Here is a 17,805-nt window from a genome sequence, read left to right as displayed (position 1 = left end):
GAAAATGTTTCAAAGAAAGTAAGTTTGTCAATATATTGTTTCTGTCCGTATTCAATACAGCTAAAACGCAAACACAATTTTCCTTTTATTCCATTTCGGATGTAAACAACAATTATGAATGCATCTCTAGATGCTGCGTATGTGCCCAAAGCGTTCAAACATTCACGAATAAGACCTCTTCTAAAAAAGCCAAGCCTAGATTCTAATGTCCTAAAAAACTATAGACCTGTGTCAAACTTGCCGTTTCTGTCTAAAATCTTAGAAAAAGTGGTAGATGTTCGAATTGAAAATCATCTGAGGAACAACGAACTTCATGAAGTTAATCAATCTGCTTATAAAAAATTCCACTCAACCGAAACCGCCCTATTAAAAGTTCAAAATGACATTCTTCAATCGTTGGATAAGAACAATGTGACTATTCTTGTGATGCTTGATCTCTCTGCAGCATTTGACACTATTGACCACGGGAAGTTGATTCATCGCCTTGAACGTCACTTTGGTGTTACAGGCAAGCCACTCGCATGGATGATGTCATACCTTAGTGACCGCTACCAGACCGTATGCATAGATGGCGAGCTATCACAACCAGTGCTAATGAAGTACAGTGTACCCCAAGGGTCTGTCCTGGGGCCAAAGAACTACACAATGTACACAAAACCAGTCGGAGCTATCTGCAGAAAGCACGGACTGAACAATCATTTCTATGCGGACGATTCGCAGTTATATCAATCCTTCAAACCAATAAATAAAATGTCTATTGAAGAGACCATTCATCGCGTTGAAAGTTGTTTAAAGGATATAGTAAGTTGGATGAATACTAACATGTTGAAACTCAATGCTGAAAAAACAGAATTAATCATATTTTCATCTGAACACAAGACACAATCTGTTTCTAACATATCTGTGAAAGTGGACGGCTCTGAAATCAAACAATCAGGCAGTGTCAGGAACCTCGGTGCTTTCCTGGATTCGAACATGAGGATGGAGCAACATGTGAATAGTGTGTGTAGAAATTCCTATGCACAGTTGCGGCAAATTAGTCACATCAGACAATATATAACCGCAAACGCAACCAAATCTCTAATCAACTCTCTTGTTACATCACGTTTGGATTATTGCAACTCTCTTCTATATGGAATTCCAAAACGGTCAATGAACAAACTGCAATATGTCCAAAACACGGCAGCTAGAATCGTAACCAGAACATCCAGATACGACCATATAACGCCTGTTCTGCGTGAACTCCATTGGCTTCCTGTGCAATGTAGGGTAGAATACAAAATTATAACACATACATATAAGGCACTCAAAGATCAATCACCAGCTTATGTAGCGAACATGCTAGAAATATATACACCATCCAGAAATCTGAGATCGCAGAATAATGCATTAAAACTAGTGGTGCCCAAATGTCGAACAATACGATTTGGTGACAGGAGCTTTCAGACAGCTGCTGCGAGGTTATGGAATGCCCTCCCATCTGGCATAAGAGAGTGCAAGACCGTGCAATGTTTCAAAAAAGCGCTAAAGACGCATTATTTCATACAATTCTTTGGCAACTAACATCTCACTGATTACCTGATTTATAATGAAGGTACTTTGCCGGCCAATTAATTACTTTAATTAAGAACTCCAGTGTGACAGAATAATATTGGCGGTGTTTTTTTTTCTGTGGGATGTATCGTGGATGTTCTCCGGACCGTTTAGGTAGGGATTGGCCCAATCATCCGGGACGGTTTGCATGCTGTGATGCATTTCGCAGACATCATACCGTTTAATTCTGTCTGTTCAAAATGTAAGATATCTTCTGTTCTATTCTGCTCTGACCTGTGTCTTTGATAGGTCAGTTAATGTTTTATGATATTGTATTTTGTTTTATGTTTTGATCTGCCTACCTTCCAATTTAAAATGCTTGGTATCTTATTACCGTAATGTAATTTTAATTTCTTCTATAATAGTTCAATTCCCATTTTTTATTGAACATTATATAAATGTTTTTATGTAAAGCACTTTTGAACGTATTTTTATATGAAAAGAGTGCTATATAAATGTGGTATATAATAATAATAATAATAATAATAAAGGAATTAACTGAATCGTTTACGAATATAACACAAAATATCTGTTATAAATATTGATCTCAGATCAGGATTTTTCGAATGAAAATTGTTCAGATTCTTCCAAATACACTGCATTTAATACATGTTTTGGATAAATTTCTGTGCACACCTCAGCGTATGAAACCAGTCCAAATAGTTTCCAACTACAAATGGAAAAAGCATTATATGGATTACAGTATAAAACTACGTTTTGTTACATGGACGACGTTGAAATAATATATGCAACATTTGATGAACATTTGAAAAACTTCAAGGAAGTATTTTCAAGACTCTTATCTGCAGCTTTGAAATTGTCATCAGATCAATGTAAATTCGCACAAAATGAATGTGTACTTCTAAGACATGAAATTTCCAGTGAGGTAAATAGACCCCCTGCAGATTGTATTAAGGCACGGCTACTAAACCCTAGCGCCACCACCAAAACTTTCTGGTAAAAAAAGAGCTGTCGACATTTCCGTGGCGCAGCTATCACCAGTTTTAAATTGTAAATACTTACATTCTGTCCTATATTTCTATTGAGGAAATTTATCTTAAATATTGGAGAATGAAGTTCAATGTAAGAACATTTTACCACAGGATAACTGTAATTTCAATAAAATATTTTAAAATTTATGGTCAAGAGCTTGTCTCCTGATTCTCGAAATTGTTCTTTTTGATACATGTTTGTATTCGATCTGTAATTTGATGCATAGGCACACTATGAGAATATTATCATGCATGCAATGGTCTAAATATGTGCGATACCTACATAGAAAATCATTAGCAGTAACGAAATCTCCCTTAAAAGAAATTTGCTAGTGTTTTTGGTGGCGCTATCGCATCAGTGATGGAGCAAAACAGTAGCGGTGGCGCTGTGACTATAAAATGCTTGTGGCTACCAACGTAAACATCTACCTTGTGTAATATCTAAACAAATTGAACAGCTTTATTTCTCATACAACCAAAACATCTCCAATCAATAAAATATAATAAACACACAGAAAAGACAACAGTTCGTAGCTAAACATTTCCTAAATGAAAGTGTCCACCATAAAATATTTTCCATTGCCATTTTCCCTCACTGGAAATTTCTCGTGATACATATCTAATTAGCTGAACTCTATCAGCATTAAATCATTTAATTACTTCTTGAAACAACATAGTCTGAAATGAGAGGAACTCAATTTTTATACTGATTTTTTCTATTTCAAATATTTCCAGAACATCTATTACTAGTTCTGGACTGGTTTGCTCTTTGTTAAAGAGAAAGGAATCAATTGACTTATCTTTCTAATTAATGACACGTGCACCATGTTCATGCAGTTAGGTGTGGCATTTCGCCATTTCCCGAGTATTTTCAAGTGCTTCTCCATATTCATTGTCATGGTTGGAATCTCATATTCTATCTGTTTCTTGATTTGAAAGTGACTGACACATCAAAATTTTTATTTTATTTGGAATGTGATTTCGGTTTTTTTTACCCTTTTTATCGGTGAACAAATGAACCCATTTTGAGTGACTTAATTTTGGAAGAGTTTTTGTTCTTGTTGTAGAACTTGCGTTCAGTGGGGTGACTGTGTTCACTTGAATTAATCCCTCGGAGAAAAATGTTTGGCAGGATATTGTTCTTCTTTTATATTGTTAAGAGTTGTCTACTTTACCCTTATCGCTTGAGACTCCCATCTGCAAAGGATATACAGTGCTTGCATGATATTTGAAGATATAAAAGTTTTATAATGTGATTGAAAAATAAGTCGTTCAATTGCTATTCACACACATGCTTCGCTTAATTCTAAAAAAACTTTAAGACATTACAAACATGTAATTTCAAAAACGTAAATGACAATCCCTGTAATCATATCTTATTTCTCAAGAATAAAACTACTTTCTTGTAGTCAGACGTTCTAACGCTAACCGTCCGCCACAGCGCCATCACTACTGTTTAACGCCATCACCAGTGCGAAAGCGCCACAACTTTTACAAATGCTGGTGTGAATATAGTGTGTATATAAAGAATTCAGCATAATTATTCTGTCATACAAAGAATTCAGTATAATTATTTAATATCAATTCATTTTTTAAAACAAATAATTATATTAGCAATGAAAACTTGATTAAACAAAGTAAGGCAGGGCAATTAATGATGTATGTTATGAATTATAGATAAAACATACTACAAGTACATATTATCCGGCATACGCATCAATATTGGTTACATTTCTTACAAATGCAATTGAAATATATATTTTTCGGCGAACGCCGTCTAAGAACGAATTCGTTACCTATGCCACGTGACTTCAGTTTGCAAATCAAACTACTTGATAACGCATTATAGATAATTTATCAAAATGGAAGATTTATGCAACACTCTGCCTGATTGGACGAGAGTGTCAATTTCTTTCACTCTGTTGATTGTGCTACGCTGAGTGAAATGTAGACAAAGCGTTTATCCTAAACGACGCTGTTCACAGTTTTAAAGCTAACTTTCGCTCAGTATATTTAGCAAGAATATTAATATATCTCAAAATGATAAGTAAGTTTAATAAATATGATAAAAACCTGTTCAAATGCCAACATATATCAAATTAAAGAAAGAGCTGAATACGGTCTGCGTATCACATGAATAAGTGTGTGATAAGAGTCTTTTATGTAGAAAAGTGCTTTTTAAAAGATTTTCCTTGTCACAATTGTCGTCTGTATATGAAAAGCTTTCTTGCTTTTGTGACTTATTCAGATTGCATATTAAAATGAGTACTTGTTTGCTTTAATATATTTGTTATAAATTATTTAACTGATTTATTATATATGAATATTTTTCTTTAGTATGGTATGCAAATATTGAACTCTGTTTTATTATGTATATGCTATATAATGACTGAATCTGATTACACTGAAATGAAGGTACGCTGCATACAATTTATCTATGTGATATGACTACGATCTAACTTTGCTTATGAAACAGAAATATTGAAATAATTACAATTGTATGTTTTGCTTGACCTTCACTTTTTTATAGGTGTGACGTCATTGTCCAAAGATTCATGACTAGCGAAGATGCATTTGTTAAAGCGGGATCAGTTGGCCTATTTTAGAAATAAATAAAAATAATAAATAAAAAAGTCCTTTAATTGATTTTTTTTCTCATGTATTCTAATCAAACTTGATTTGTAGCATCTTTATTAGGCCCGCAGCCAACTTTGTTCAGCTGGGACATTTGATCCCCTTTAGGGGCTGCTAGAGCTAAAACTAGAAATGCCTTTATACAGCGTCTCATGAACAGCTTGGTGGATCTTTGTCATACTTGGTCTGGAGCATCATTATAAGGTCCTCTTCCAAATTTATTTATATAGGAACTTGGGCCCTATTAGGGACCACTATAGCTAAAAGTAGATATGCCTTTCTTCGCATTAACCACTAAAATGTAATGGATTTTTATCAAACTTGATGTGTAACAATATCGTAAGGTCTCCTGCTATTTTGTTACAAATGGGGATAGGGACCAATTTAGCTAAAAATACAAACACGTTTAATGACCTCTTCTCATGAACCGCTTCATGAATCTTCATCAAACTACTGCTGTAATTATTCGTCTAAGGATAAACGAAACAAAGTTGCAACCCTACGAAACCTTTGCGAAAAATTAAAAGAGAACCATTTAAATTGTTAAAGTGCGGTGTTTAGTTTTGCAATTTGAAAAATGTTAGATGAAAGATGAATGTTAGATGAAAAATTCATAAACTTCTTTCCTTATTACAATTCGCCGACCATCATTTTTAAAGATATTTCTTGTTGTTTCTTAATTTCTATAATGCTTTAACTTTTTTTGTAAAAAAATCAGATACTGCAATTGTCCAAACAAAGAGTATGTATTATTACATGGTTAGAAAAGTGCAATATTGCTTAATATGTACTTGTACAATCAAGGGTGAGGTTAGGTGCACTATAAACCGGTTAAAGCTTCCCAATTGTGGTTTTGCCACTGACCGATCCAAGGCGGTGCCCCACTGTGTTCCTGTATTTGTTCGTTTTGTCCTTGTGTGTGTGCGTGCGTGTGTCCGTGCGTGCGTGCGTGTGTGTGTGAGTGTGTGTGTGTGTGCGAGTGTTGTTCGTGTGTGCCTGAACTCAAGAGTAATTGTCATTAGATTTAAGAGTTGTTGTTGAATTTAGGGTGAGAATAAAGGCTCTTTGTACACTCAACAAAACTAAAATGAAGTATTAGCGTTATACCTTTGCTACTTCTAACCATCACACAAGCTCTGCACACCACAAAATCAGTTGTCCACTATCCAGGTTGTGTATACGACAATCTCAGCTGTTCAAGATTCTTGACCTGAAATGAATTTTTATCCCAAGTCTCTTCGAATCTAAAACTACCTATTCTAGAGTTTATTCAGCTTTGTAAGACAATGTCCATATTCAAGTTAGCAAAAAAAAAAAGTTTGAAAGGAGATCAAACGCAAATAGACATTGATATAACATGTCAAATTTTAAAAATGATCTCTTTAATTATGTTATTTTTTTAGTTATTAGTAACAAAATCAGTCTCAAAATTTATAAGAATATAAATAAGATTTTGTTTTAAAAAGGAGGCAGTCATTTTTAAATGCTATAAATTAGTATGAATTAATATAAATTAGTATTTTAAAAGTTCCTTTAATTGTATAAATCATTTGCCTTAAACATTATGATATTTTCTTACGTTTTTATCCAGTGGAAGAGTATCCATCCGATACAAGAAGACTATTTTCAATCCTTCGAGGTGCCAACACACAATTTCGGAAATATATTAAATACAATAGAAATAAAAGTTAACACATGAAATACTCAATTTTGTATCAAGGCTTGGCATTAACTTTGTGCAGTACTTTCTTATAGGGCAACTTCGACTATATTGTTTCTAGTCAGAACCAATATTTGTGGTTCTGCAATGCAGTATAGCAACAAAACCACTAGTGCATGATTTTCTGAGAAGTATGTCTTGGGGTCTTTCATATATTTCACTGCCCGATATGCGACTGAGTTTGATTTTTTGCCTGGCCGTATTTCACTTTTCAGGGCTGTCGATCCATGTTTATCGTACCAAATACAGTTCTATTTTTAATTTGATGACACATAAATTATTTGAATGTATAACTTATAAACAAATTTATGAATCATTTCCTTAAACATAGGAAGTACATTTAATGCTGCAGTACTCAAATATTACATCCGAAATAAAATTTATCCGAAAGTATATGTAGGAAAAACTGCAGTACACTCGTCTAGTACCATAAACCAGATTTCAATTAAAACATAACGTCAAAATCATCAATTTAGGGGACAATAAAATGCTCAAGTTGAATTCATTGAAAAAAAACAATCTGATTCTATGATTCTATTTTCTAGATATTGTTGAAACAAGCTATAACGATTTGTTGCTGTTGTCGTCTGTCAAATTATCATTTTAATTCTTTTGCTAACCTCAAACAAACCATATATAATTGACAATTCCCACTTACCAACTGCCATTAACAGTATATTTAGCATCCATGCACCACTGGGTCACTAATGAAACCCACTTAAACATGTACATTTTGAAGACTCGTGTTAATACAAGTTATGAATAGAGAATATTAAGGTGGAATGCGCCCCAAATTTTTTTGCCGAATTTCTTCCTGAAATTTATACTGTATAAAATTCAAGATATATGCGATTGAGCTCCGGTTTTACTTTTTCGCCATATTGTTCGTGGTTTTTGCTATTGTGTCACAAACATGACCCCTGACGTCACTTTTCGTGCAACGCTCAGTTCCGGGTTCTTTCGGCATTTTTCCTTTCCTGCGCTCTGAATGTCTTATAAATGAAAAATACAAAATTATTGTCACTTTGCATTCAAAAAAATGCTACGTAATGAGACGATATTGTGACGTCAGAACGGAAAAACTCACATCAAGTTTTGTAACAAATTTTGCCTTAAAACCCAGTTTACAAAAAATCGACTAGATAAAAAACCGTAAAATTTTGATATGTTGTTTCACAGTGTGTGTACGTCTAGTAGACACATAAATACGTAGGGGTCACCGACTTTAGTTTTTTCAATATTTGACGATATTTTACCCCTATCCCATGAAGAAATGACACGTTTAATCATTCGTTTTTTAACAAATATAATCTAAAGAATATGCGAAGCTGCATGTATGAACGGTAAATTAGGAATGAATAGATGAAATGAATCGACATGAAAGTATTGTGAGACATATGGTGAGATTTGCTAAGAAAGTGTTAGAGAAAAAGTCGAATTTTTAAAACATGTACATGTAATAACATTCAGGTGACTACGGACCTGTTCCGAAAAGAAGAATTGTAGATATGAAATATCTTAATGAGCTATTTGATAAAGGGTGTAAATTATATAAACGACATTTCGTATTATCGAAAAGACTTTTATCATTGGTTAATCAACATGCATTATGAGTGTTGATTTCTTGATATGACTTATAATTATTTAAATTCAAGTGCTTTGATTGTGAACACGAAACTATATTTCTGTATCTATATCTAGAGCATCCGGAGAAACAGATATGGCTTTTACTTTTTCCGTACTTCTTAAATCTGAACGCTGCAACTAGTGAGGGTTTTATGAAATATTTTTCTAGTATCCATTATTCAGAGCTTTTTACTGCACTTGATCAGGAGGTTCCCGCTAAGAAATAAATTAAGTGACAGGGGCCAGTTTCGCATTTGGCCCGGGTACGTTTCTTAAATAAAATAGACAGATGCACTTTAAAGACATTTATATTTAACTGGTTATTTATGAATAGATTTTCATAGCACCGTGTAGACGGCCGGGTCTAAAGTCTTCGAAATGGAAACGGTCATTCATCCATCCAGATTCAGCTCAAAATAGCGGAAAAAGTAAACAATTATGAGACACTTTTCTTCCTACCATTATTTTTGTCTGGCCACATGCTTTAAAAATATGCATGTGTTTTAGGTCAGTCGTTTGCAGATAATACGGTACAGGTCGCGCAAGGTGTGCATTTTGGGCCATTTTTGCCTCAAAATTTAGTGTCCTGAAACCTGCGTTTTACTCGTTTTTATCACAGAAGCAACAGAATCGGCAGGCTGAAAATGTCACACAATAAAGTGCTAAGTCTATGCAATACATTCGCTCAACACTTGCCTTGAATTTATCAAAATTGGATTTTTCAAGATTTGTTTCGCACTGGTATCAGCGCAGATTTGTAGAATTTTCAAATTAACTGTCCCTTGCCCCCATAATTTGCATCGGACCAGCAGTTGTGCTTGATTGTAATGAAAAGACACTGTCTCAAGAATAAATTCTCTGCGTCTAACCAGCTGCAATAATAGTCATCTGAAGATCTTTTTTTTCCGCGTGCCGTATTAAGCACGATTTTATGACCTCGTGTGACCTTATGCCGCCTATAATGTACCTATCGGAATGCTTGGTAAGATATTCTCGGTATTTTCAGCCATAATGAGAGATTTTGTAAGAGTGGCGCTGATTGGAGGAAAGGATGAAAATACTTCACTCTGAGGCATGTGTGACACTGAGATGATAACGCGTTCGTCATCTATAACCTCTGTAAGTACAGCACCACCGGGTTGTATGCGTACCACTTGAACAGGTGTGCGTAACCAAATATGCATCTGCTCATCCGGACATATTTCTGTTTTGTTAAGTTTTCTTGCTAAGTTATTTCTGTTTTGTTAAGTTTCCTTTCGTTAAGTTTTGTTTTTACAAAAAGGTCATTTGTTTTATACAGTCATTAACTCTTACCCTGCATTACAGCAACAATTTCTAACCAGTGCAAATCATAACTTACCTGCAACCTGTTCGATACTGTTAAATTTTATTGTTTGCTTACTGTTACCATCTTTTAAGCACCAAAGACTCAAAGTAAGGTTTTGTGATTGTTTGGTGTCCGTCGTGTGTCCCTCCACAATTCCTAAACACAGTCTTCTTTAGAACTACTGTCCTCATTTATACAAGACTTCACAGAGGCCCCTTTCAACATTGCCAAAATATTTAAAATACAGGTTTCTGCCCATATATAACTTGTGCTTCAGTGACATCACGCCGACCATCATTTTTAAAGATATTTCTTGTTTAAGTCTGTACGCTGGACTAGCTACTCTGCCTTACCATGACATCACTGTCTTTGTCTCTCTCTCTCTCTCTCTCTCTCTCTCTCTCTCTCTCTCTCTCTCTGCGGAAGGTCGGGACTTTGATCGCTAGTCGTTTACCAATGATATAAAAAATGATACCAGTTGCTCAGCATTGTGCGTATAGAACAGACTCTTCTCTCAACTCGTAATCTCGCACGAATGAGATGTGGAGATTGATGTCTAAATTGGTAGAATTAGTTTCATGATTCACAATAAATTAATCCGTGTAAAAATATTAATTTCATATGAGATATAGAATCTGGTATATTGTTTTCGTGCTGATTATACATGTGAAATGGTGCAACAGTCCGACATGCGTCGATAAATATTTCTGGTAAAATCAGGCAAACCCTCGATCATAAAATTACATATGAACGACATTTCTAAATGTTTTAAACATGTTTAAGTACCTATTTTCACGAACGCAAATCAGAGAAGATTAGTAACAGAAATGACATCTATTCTTCAAGCTTTGAATCTGCATTTTGAAACCATCAATAGGAATAACAAATGGATAGTAAAAAGCGGATATATTGTCCATAAGTATTGACCTGGCCCTCAATAGAGAAATAACTACTGTGTAAGTATTCTTTATGATTTAAAAAAATGTCGCATGTGCAAGTAGCTGCGGGGACAAAACGACTAGCCATCAATCTCGGAGCTGTGGGTTGAAGTCCTCAGTCAAATATCTTTTTTCTTTTCAAATTGTATCTCCAAATTTTACAAGACGGAAAATTAATACACTTATCTATTTATTTTTTTATGGTTCATTTATTGAAAGAAAAATATATACTTGTATTCAAAATATTTTGTAGTAAGTGTCGAATAAAATCTTTAACGGTATCTTAGATAAAAAGACAAATTACTCCCAAAAATAGATACTACAAGAGAAAACAATTAGAATTCGTGAAAATCGTTGCAAAAGACATTGTAAGAATAAAAGCAAATACGGTAAAACTTCATTATATTGAATTTAAAAAAAATGGTCTGCGGTAATTCCGTACCCGTTGTAACGTGCGTGGAAGTCAGACGGTTAACTATAAAGGTTATTTGTTTAATTATAGATCGTTTCAGGATAAAATATTGCGTCAAGAAACGAAAACGTCCGAAAATATTAGCGAAGATTGATGAGTGTCAGGTCAAATACTTAAGGACAATTGTACAAGATATACATTTTGTCAAAGGTGTTTCCTTTCACTAGTACATGGCATCTGAAGTTGAGATCGAATATATCGTGAAAATTTCTTATGATAAATACATCTCGTTTTTAACACGAACATGAGTTGTGTAAGTTGAAACATATTCTTCTTTACACTAACGTCATATAGCCACAAACCATGTGGGATTGAGGGTAAACTTATGTTATACTGCGAAAAATTAAAGTCGGTGACCCCTAAGTATTTATCTGTCTTCTAGATGTACACACATTGCGAAACAACATACCAAAATTATACGCTTTTTTATCGAGCCGATTTTTAATAAACTGAATTTTAAGGCAAAATTTTTAGCAAAACTTGATATGATTTTTTCCGTACTGACGTCAAAAAATCGTCACTGACGTCCTAAGCGTCAATTTCATTTCACTGAATTTTATACCATTGAGTAGTATTTTTTGTTTGCAAAATGACAATTATTTTGTATTTTTCATTTATATGTCATTCAGAGCGCGAGAAAGGAAAAATGCCGAAAACACTCGAAACTGATCGTTGCACGAAAAGTGACGTCAGGGGCCATGTTTCTGACAAATAGCAAAAAACACGAACAATATGATGAAAAAGTAAAACCGGAACTCCATCGCATATATCCTGAATTTTGTACAGTATAAATTTCATGACAATATTCGGCAAAAAACTTTGGGGCGCATTCCACCTTAACAGAAATACACACCTTTAAAATCAGTGATTTCAAATGGCTTCGCCAAAAAAAAAAAAAAAAAAAAAAAAAAAAATCCTAGTTTAGTTGAATCTTTAATATCATAAGTTTAGACGGAACACGTGTTTATACGTTGACAAATAGTACTTAACAGAATATTTTGAGAAATAAAACGTACCTGTCGAACTGTGTTTCTATACCGGAACACATCGATTTTGCTAAGCGGTGCATACATAAACAGTAATTAGTGTGCGACACATACCGATTATGCGAAAGCGCCAATTTCCTATCACTAAAATATACGTTTAGAAACAAGTTTAAAACTTGACATCAACAGAACAGAAGTAAAACACATCAACAAAAATTAACGCCATGCTTGAATCACAAACAAAAGGAACTGGTTAGAAATTTCAAAATCGTTACTAAGGACCATATGTATCGAAAAATTGCCCAACCCACATCTTGTTAATTTACGTAACATCGAAAATCAGCAGTTACAGAAGACTCCTGTTCGACAGCCTAAACCCATATTTTACTTTCCTTTCAAAAGTTTCAACCTAGGAAAACATGGACGAGGAGGGTTTTAATTTGCAAAATAAAGGTCAGCTGAATACCGAACTAATCACATCACCCATAGTCCTAGTCAGAAAATCAGCAAGGAAACAACCTTATAAGTTAGTTGTTAATGTAAATATAAGTGACATAATGATTACAGATAATGCTATGGGTGACAGCTACCGTACAGTTCAAAGGTGAGCATGCAGAAAATGTCCTATGGGTGCCATTTAGGTCTTTAAATAGGTCAACTTTACAACTGGCGAAGGAAAACACACCTCTTATAATATTTAATAATGATTTACAGTGCATTCACGAATCGCCATTTAACCGGTATACTACGATAAGGTGTAGTATTGCTTTCCTTTCCTTCTTATCTCTTAGTTACACAGTGACAGTCGCGGTTTTACGACAATGCAATTTTACGAAAAATGCACTCCTACGAATGTATTGTTATGCCTACTTTATCTGTTCTTATTGGACCCGCAGCGCAACCTAGACTTGCGGCGCCTACTGGACTTACTGAAACTCTTAAGTTTCGTAAGTGACACTACTGGAGGTTTCTTTCTGGACCTACGTTTATTTCTTTTCTTTTTTATTTCTAATCCATTTCACATATAAATACAAATCGCGGGAGCCGGATAGAGAGACGCCATTGTGACGTCACGCGAATAAAATTAACAAACACAAATTGCGGCAAATTGTGTTTGTTTTAACAAATCAATTTGTTAGTTTTGACAGTTAGTGGTTAATTTTTTCTCCTATAACTATTAGAACGGACTGCATATCAGTCACACTTGCTTCGATATATATATACCTCTCAAATAATCACTGCGTAAAGAAGATAAAATATTTAAGTCTTGACCGTCTGTAAATTGTCGTTTTATTATTCCGAACAATTCAGTGAAGGGTAGCTGAATCGGAATAAGCAATTGCGATTTTTGTTCTTTGCAACAATGTACCATGTATATGTTTTATGTATAGTGAATAAAAAGTGGAAAAAACAACCCTTTTTACATTCCAGATACCATCTTAGTTCAGACTCGAATAAGATTTGTAGTAAACCCAGATGTACATATATAGCTGGCATACATGCACTCCAATACGATTATCAAATGTTTAAATATCATGGGTATTAAGGTGCTGTATAGCGAAATTTCCTATACTGCGCTTAAACGAAAATGCGATATTACGAAAAAAACGGCCGGTCCCTTGCCTTTTCGTAAGATCGCAATTGTACTGTAATTAGTTTAATGATAAGGTTATGTTTAAGATTAATATTGCGATAGTTTCTGGTTTCAAGACAAAGACAATGGTGGTAAACGACCTGAATACATTTACTGTTTAATGAAATTTCAGGAGATACAGAAGAACTTGAAGGTTCTTTGTTCTTTCTGCTTAAAGTTAATTACGTCTACAGGTCCTTGCATGTTAGCGAAGGATATGCAAACTGCACATAAACTTTGCATTCACACTACCATGTTCTTGAAGTGAATTATGTTGCATGGTGTGTATAGATTTCGAGAATGTTCATTCTAAATTTCATGTTGCTGTTACAGTATTCACCTTTTATTATGAGAGACAGCTCTGTCGTGAAAGAGATAGTCAGGTCGCAAAGGAGATAATTAATCCTCGGGACTCATTTGTGATCTGAAAATTAATAGAATCCAAGTCTCCCTCTCAGTGATGCCATATAATTTTAATGTAATTTGAAATATACATTATTACACATTTGATGTTGGAATTATAAAAACGTCAATACAAAGTGCGTATTTACAGCGTTCAAGAATCTGATAGTATATGGTAAGAGTTTTATCAAGTATGCAATTCGAAAACTTCGCAGTTTCCTTATTACGTTTTCAAGTAGACTCTAATCAAAACAGTTCAATATTAACTAAAAGGGCAGGGTTTCGAACTGTTATACATGTGTTATATCTTATTTTGTAGTTTTGTCTTCATACCTTCGAAACCCATGAATATAAATACAGTTTAAACAAGTATAAATGCATGTGTCCAGCTGAATTTCATGAACATATGTAGTTTTGCCATATTCTATCCGTTTATGATATATAAACTATATATTGTACCAAGCTGACATTGATCTTAATGTTTCCATAAAACAAATACTATAAATTTTGTTCTTTATTTATCTTCTGAAAATAATTGAAACATACAAAAGCTGTTGACATTGTTACATTAAAAAGTAGGTTTTCCATAAAACATTGATTGTATGAGTACAGATTTCCCAAATGGAAAACACGTAACAATTACATGAGCATTAGGCACTCATGTAATTTACTTAACTTCATGTAATCAATCAATTAGATATCAGGTCAATCAGCTTTTTCATAGAAAACTCTTTAGAAACATTCATTTTATATTGTACAAGTATGGACATGAATCTTTTATATGATGATGAAATTGTTAATTTTGCAATAGATAACTTATGTGTATATACTACAAGGGTATATATATTTGAATTAAGAAAAATAATTGACACCGAGCCCGCAAAATTTTAATTTTTGTCGAGCGGATTGAGGAGTTTCCAAATTTTCTATCTCAAAACTTTTAAACATTGTAAATTTTATATTGTAAACTGTTGTACTTTAAAGCATATAATTAAAAGATCGAGATAATGAAAGAATTTGTATCACTTTATCTTGATTTGTGCTGGGTTAAGCTCTTGGTTTGATTTTGAGACAATAGTTATAATTCAAATTCAAATTCAAATTCATACATCCATGTGTGTTATGGTTTAGCTTTTAATTCTTTTAAAGTAGATATCAACAATATGAATAAAAAAGAGTATCAGGTAAATGAAGATTGGCAAGAGCGATAATTAGTTTCTGAAACTTAATAAAATCTAATGCAACAAAGAAATACAAACCAACAAGGTCCGTTTTAGTTCCCACATATCACATAAAGTTATTGGTGCTCAAATCTATTTTTAAAATTCAGTCACTCGACTTTACTCCGTTGAATATATGATAAAGACCACAAGTCTCGACTTTCAGTTGAATAAAATCAACTTATAAATGTGGAAATCAATACTGTATTAAAATGGTAAACGGTAAAGAGCACACAGTGTTTTGTCATACTAAATGCTAAGAAACACATACAATAAAGTTGATCAAACTGGTACGGAAGTTATACGGGTCAACTGTAAAACCAGACTTCTTTAACGGTAACAAGACAAGACTAAAAGTCTGTTGTCTTTTTTTTTGGTCTGTGCTCGAATATTAGATAGTAAATTATGTTACCGCTCAAACTTATATGATTTGTTCAGAAATAAAAAACGAATATCATTGTTATTAGAATATGACCGCTGTCAGTTTTGATTTGACGCAATGGTGAAATATGCGCATTAAAATAATTAACTAGGAGCTCAGAGAGAGAATATATTTTTATATATAAAATCATCAATAGGCAGACATGTAACCTAGTATTACAGGACCACTGACACAGAGAGAATATATTTTTATGTATAAAATCATCAACAGGTAGACATGTAACATAGCATTACTGGACCACTGGTATAGAGAGAATATATTTTTATGTATAAAATCATCAACAGGTAGACATGTAACATAGCATTACTGGACCACTGGTATAGAGAGAATATATTTTTATGTATAAAATCATCAACAGGTAGACATGTAACCTAGCATTTCTGGACCACTGGTATAGAGAGAATATATTTTTATGTATAAAATCATCAACAGGTAGACATGTAACCTAGCATTTCTGGACCACTGGTATAGAGAGAATATATTTTTATGTATAAAATCATCAACAGGTAGACATGTAACCTAGCATTTCTGGACCACTGGTATAGAGAGAATATATTTTTATGTATAAAATCATCAACAGGTAGACATGTAACCTAGCATTTCTGGACCACTGGTATAGAGAGAATATATTTTTATGTATAAAATCATCAACAGGTAGACATGTAACATAGCATTACTGGACCACTGGTATAGAGAGAATATATTTTTATGTATAAAATCATCAACAGGTAGACATGTAACATAGCATTTCTGGACCACTGGTATAGAGAGAATATATTTTTATGTATAAAATCATCAACAGGTAGACATGTAACCTAGCATTTCTGGACCACTGGTATAGAGAGAATATATTTTTATGTATAAAATCATCAACAGGTAGACATGTAACCTAGCATTTCTGGACCACTGGTATAGAGAGAATATATTTTATAAAATCATCAGTAGGCAGACATGTAACATAGCATTACTGGACAACCATTTTGCAAAATTATTAAGTAGATCTAGTTACTTGTATTTGAAATTAAACCTTGCTTAGCTGCAACAGACTAGTATAAATACAGAAAAGGCACTACACATGAACCTTAACAAGCAGTTCACTTTTGTTTTTGTGACATTTTTTTCTCTTTTTGTTTATTTCTTTAAATAAAAATTAATATAAGGAGCTTTAAAAGTGATAATCTCCGATGTAAAATGGTATAAATTGACAGTTTAAGAGCACTAGTTAGTGCAATAAGCATAATGAGCTTTTTTTTCTATCTCCATTACATGATCGATCCAGTACATTTACTTTACCATCAACAATCAAATAAGCTGTAAGTAGCCGTAAAATGTCGAATTTTTGCTTTTTTGTGCTTTTTAAGGTGATTTTTTACATATGAACTATTGAAATGACGTGGTTGTCAATTACAATGTGATCTCTGTAGAAGAAGATAACTTGTCAATTTTACATGTTTTAGTGGAAAATGGTGTGAACTAATGCTAATGTATGACTGTTCTATATACTTATTATAGCATTTTATACGTATAGTAACATACGGTCTATATACTTATTGTAGCTTCTTATATTTACAAAACATGCAAATACAAGTTTGAAAGAAGTGGCAGTTTGGATGAACTGTTGTTCACTGTTAAAACAAGATAACGTGGCAGTTTTACATGCATCAGTGAAATAGGCACAAAAACAAATATTGATTTAGGTTAATTCTTTATACTTGTAGCATCTTAAATTTGCAGTAATGTTACAGTAAAGGTAGCATCTTTTTTGCAATAAGATGACAGTTTAAGTTTAAAGAAGAAGTGCAATTCGAACGAACCGTTGA

The 17,805-nt window shown here is 33.5% G+C and overlaps 1 protein-coding gene across 1 annotated transcript in view; it reads right to left on the bottom strand.

The window, feature by feature from the left end:
- The window catches only part of LOC123530570 (uncharacterized), a 29,932-nt gene extending 14,209 nt beyond the window's left edge, over positions 1–15,723 (bottom strand). The window contains exon 1 of the mRNA XM_053541086.1: positions 15,583–15,723. Within this exon, the coding sequence (XP_053397061.1) occupies positions 15,583–15,609 (27 nt within the window). The 5' untranslated portion in view covers positions 15,610–15,723. The remainder of the gene's footprint in view (positions 1–15,582) is intronic.
- Positions 15,724–17,805: the final 2,082 nt, after the last annotated feature.

This window comes from Mercenaria mercenaria, chromosome 4, assembly GCF_021730395.1.
Source record: "Mercenaria mercenaria strain notata chromosome 4, MADL_Memer_1, whole genome shotgun sequence".
NCBI lineage: Eukaryota > Metazoa > Mollusca > Bivalvia > Venerida > Veneridae > Mercenaria > Mercenaria mercenaria.
Note: the sequence above shows the minus strand (reverse complement) of the source record. Positions and strands in the feature narration are given on the sequence as shown.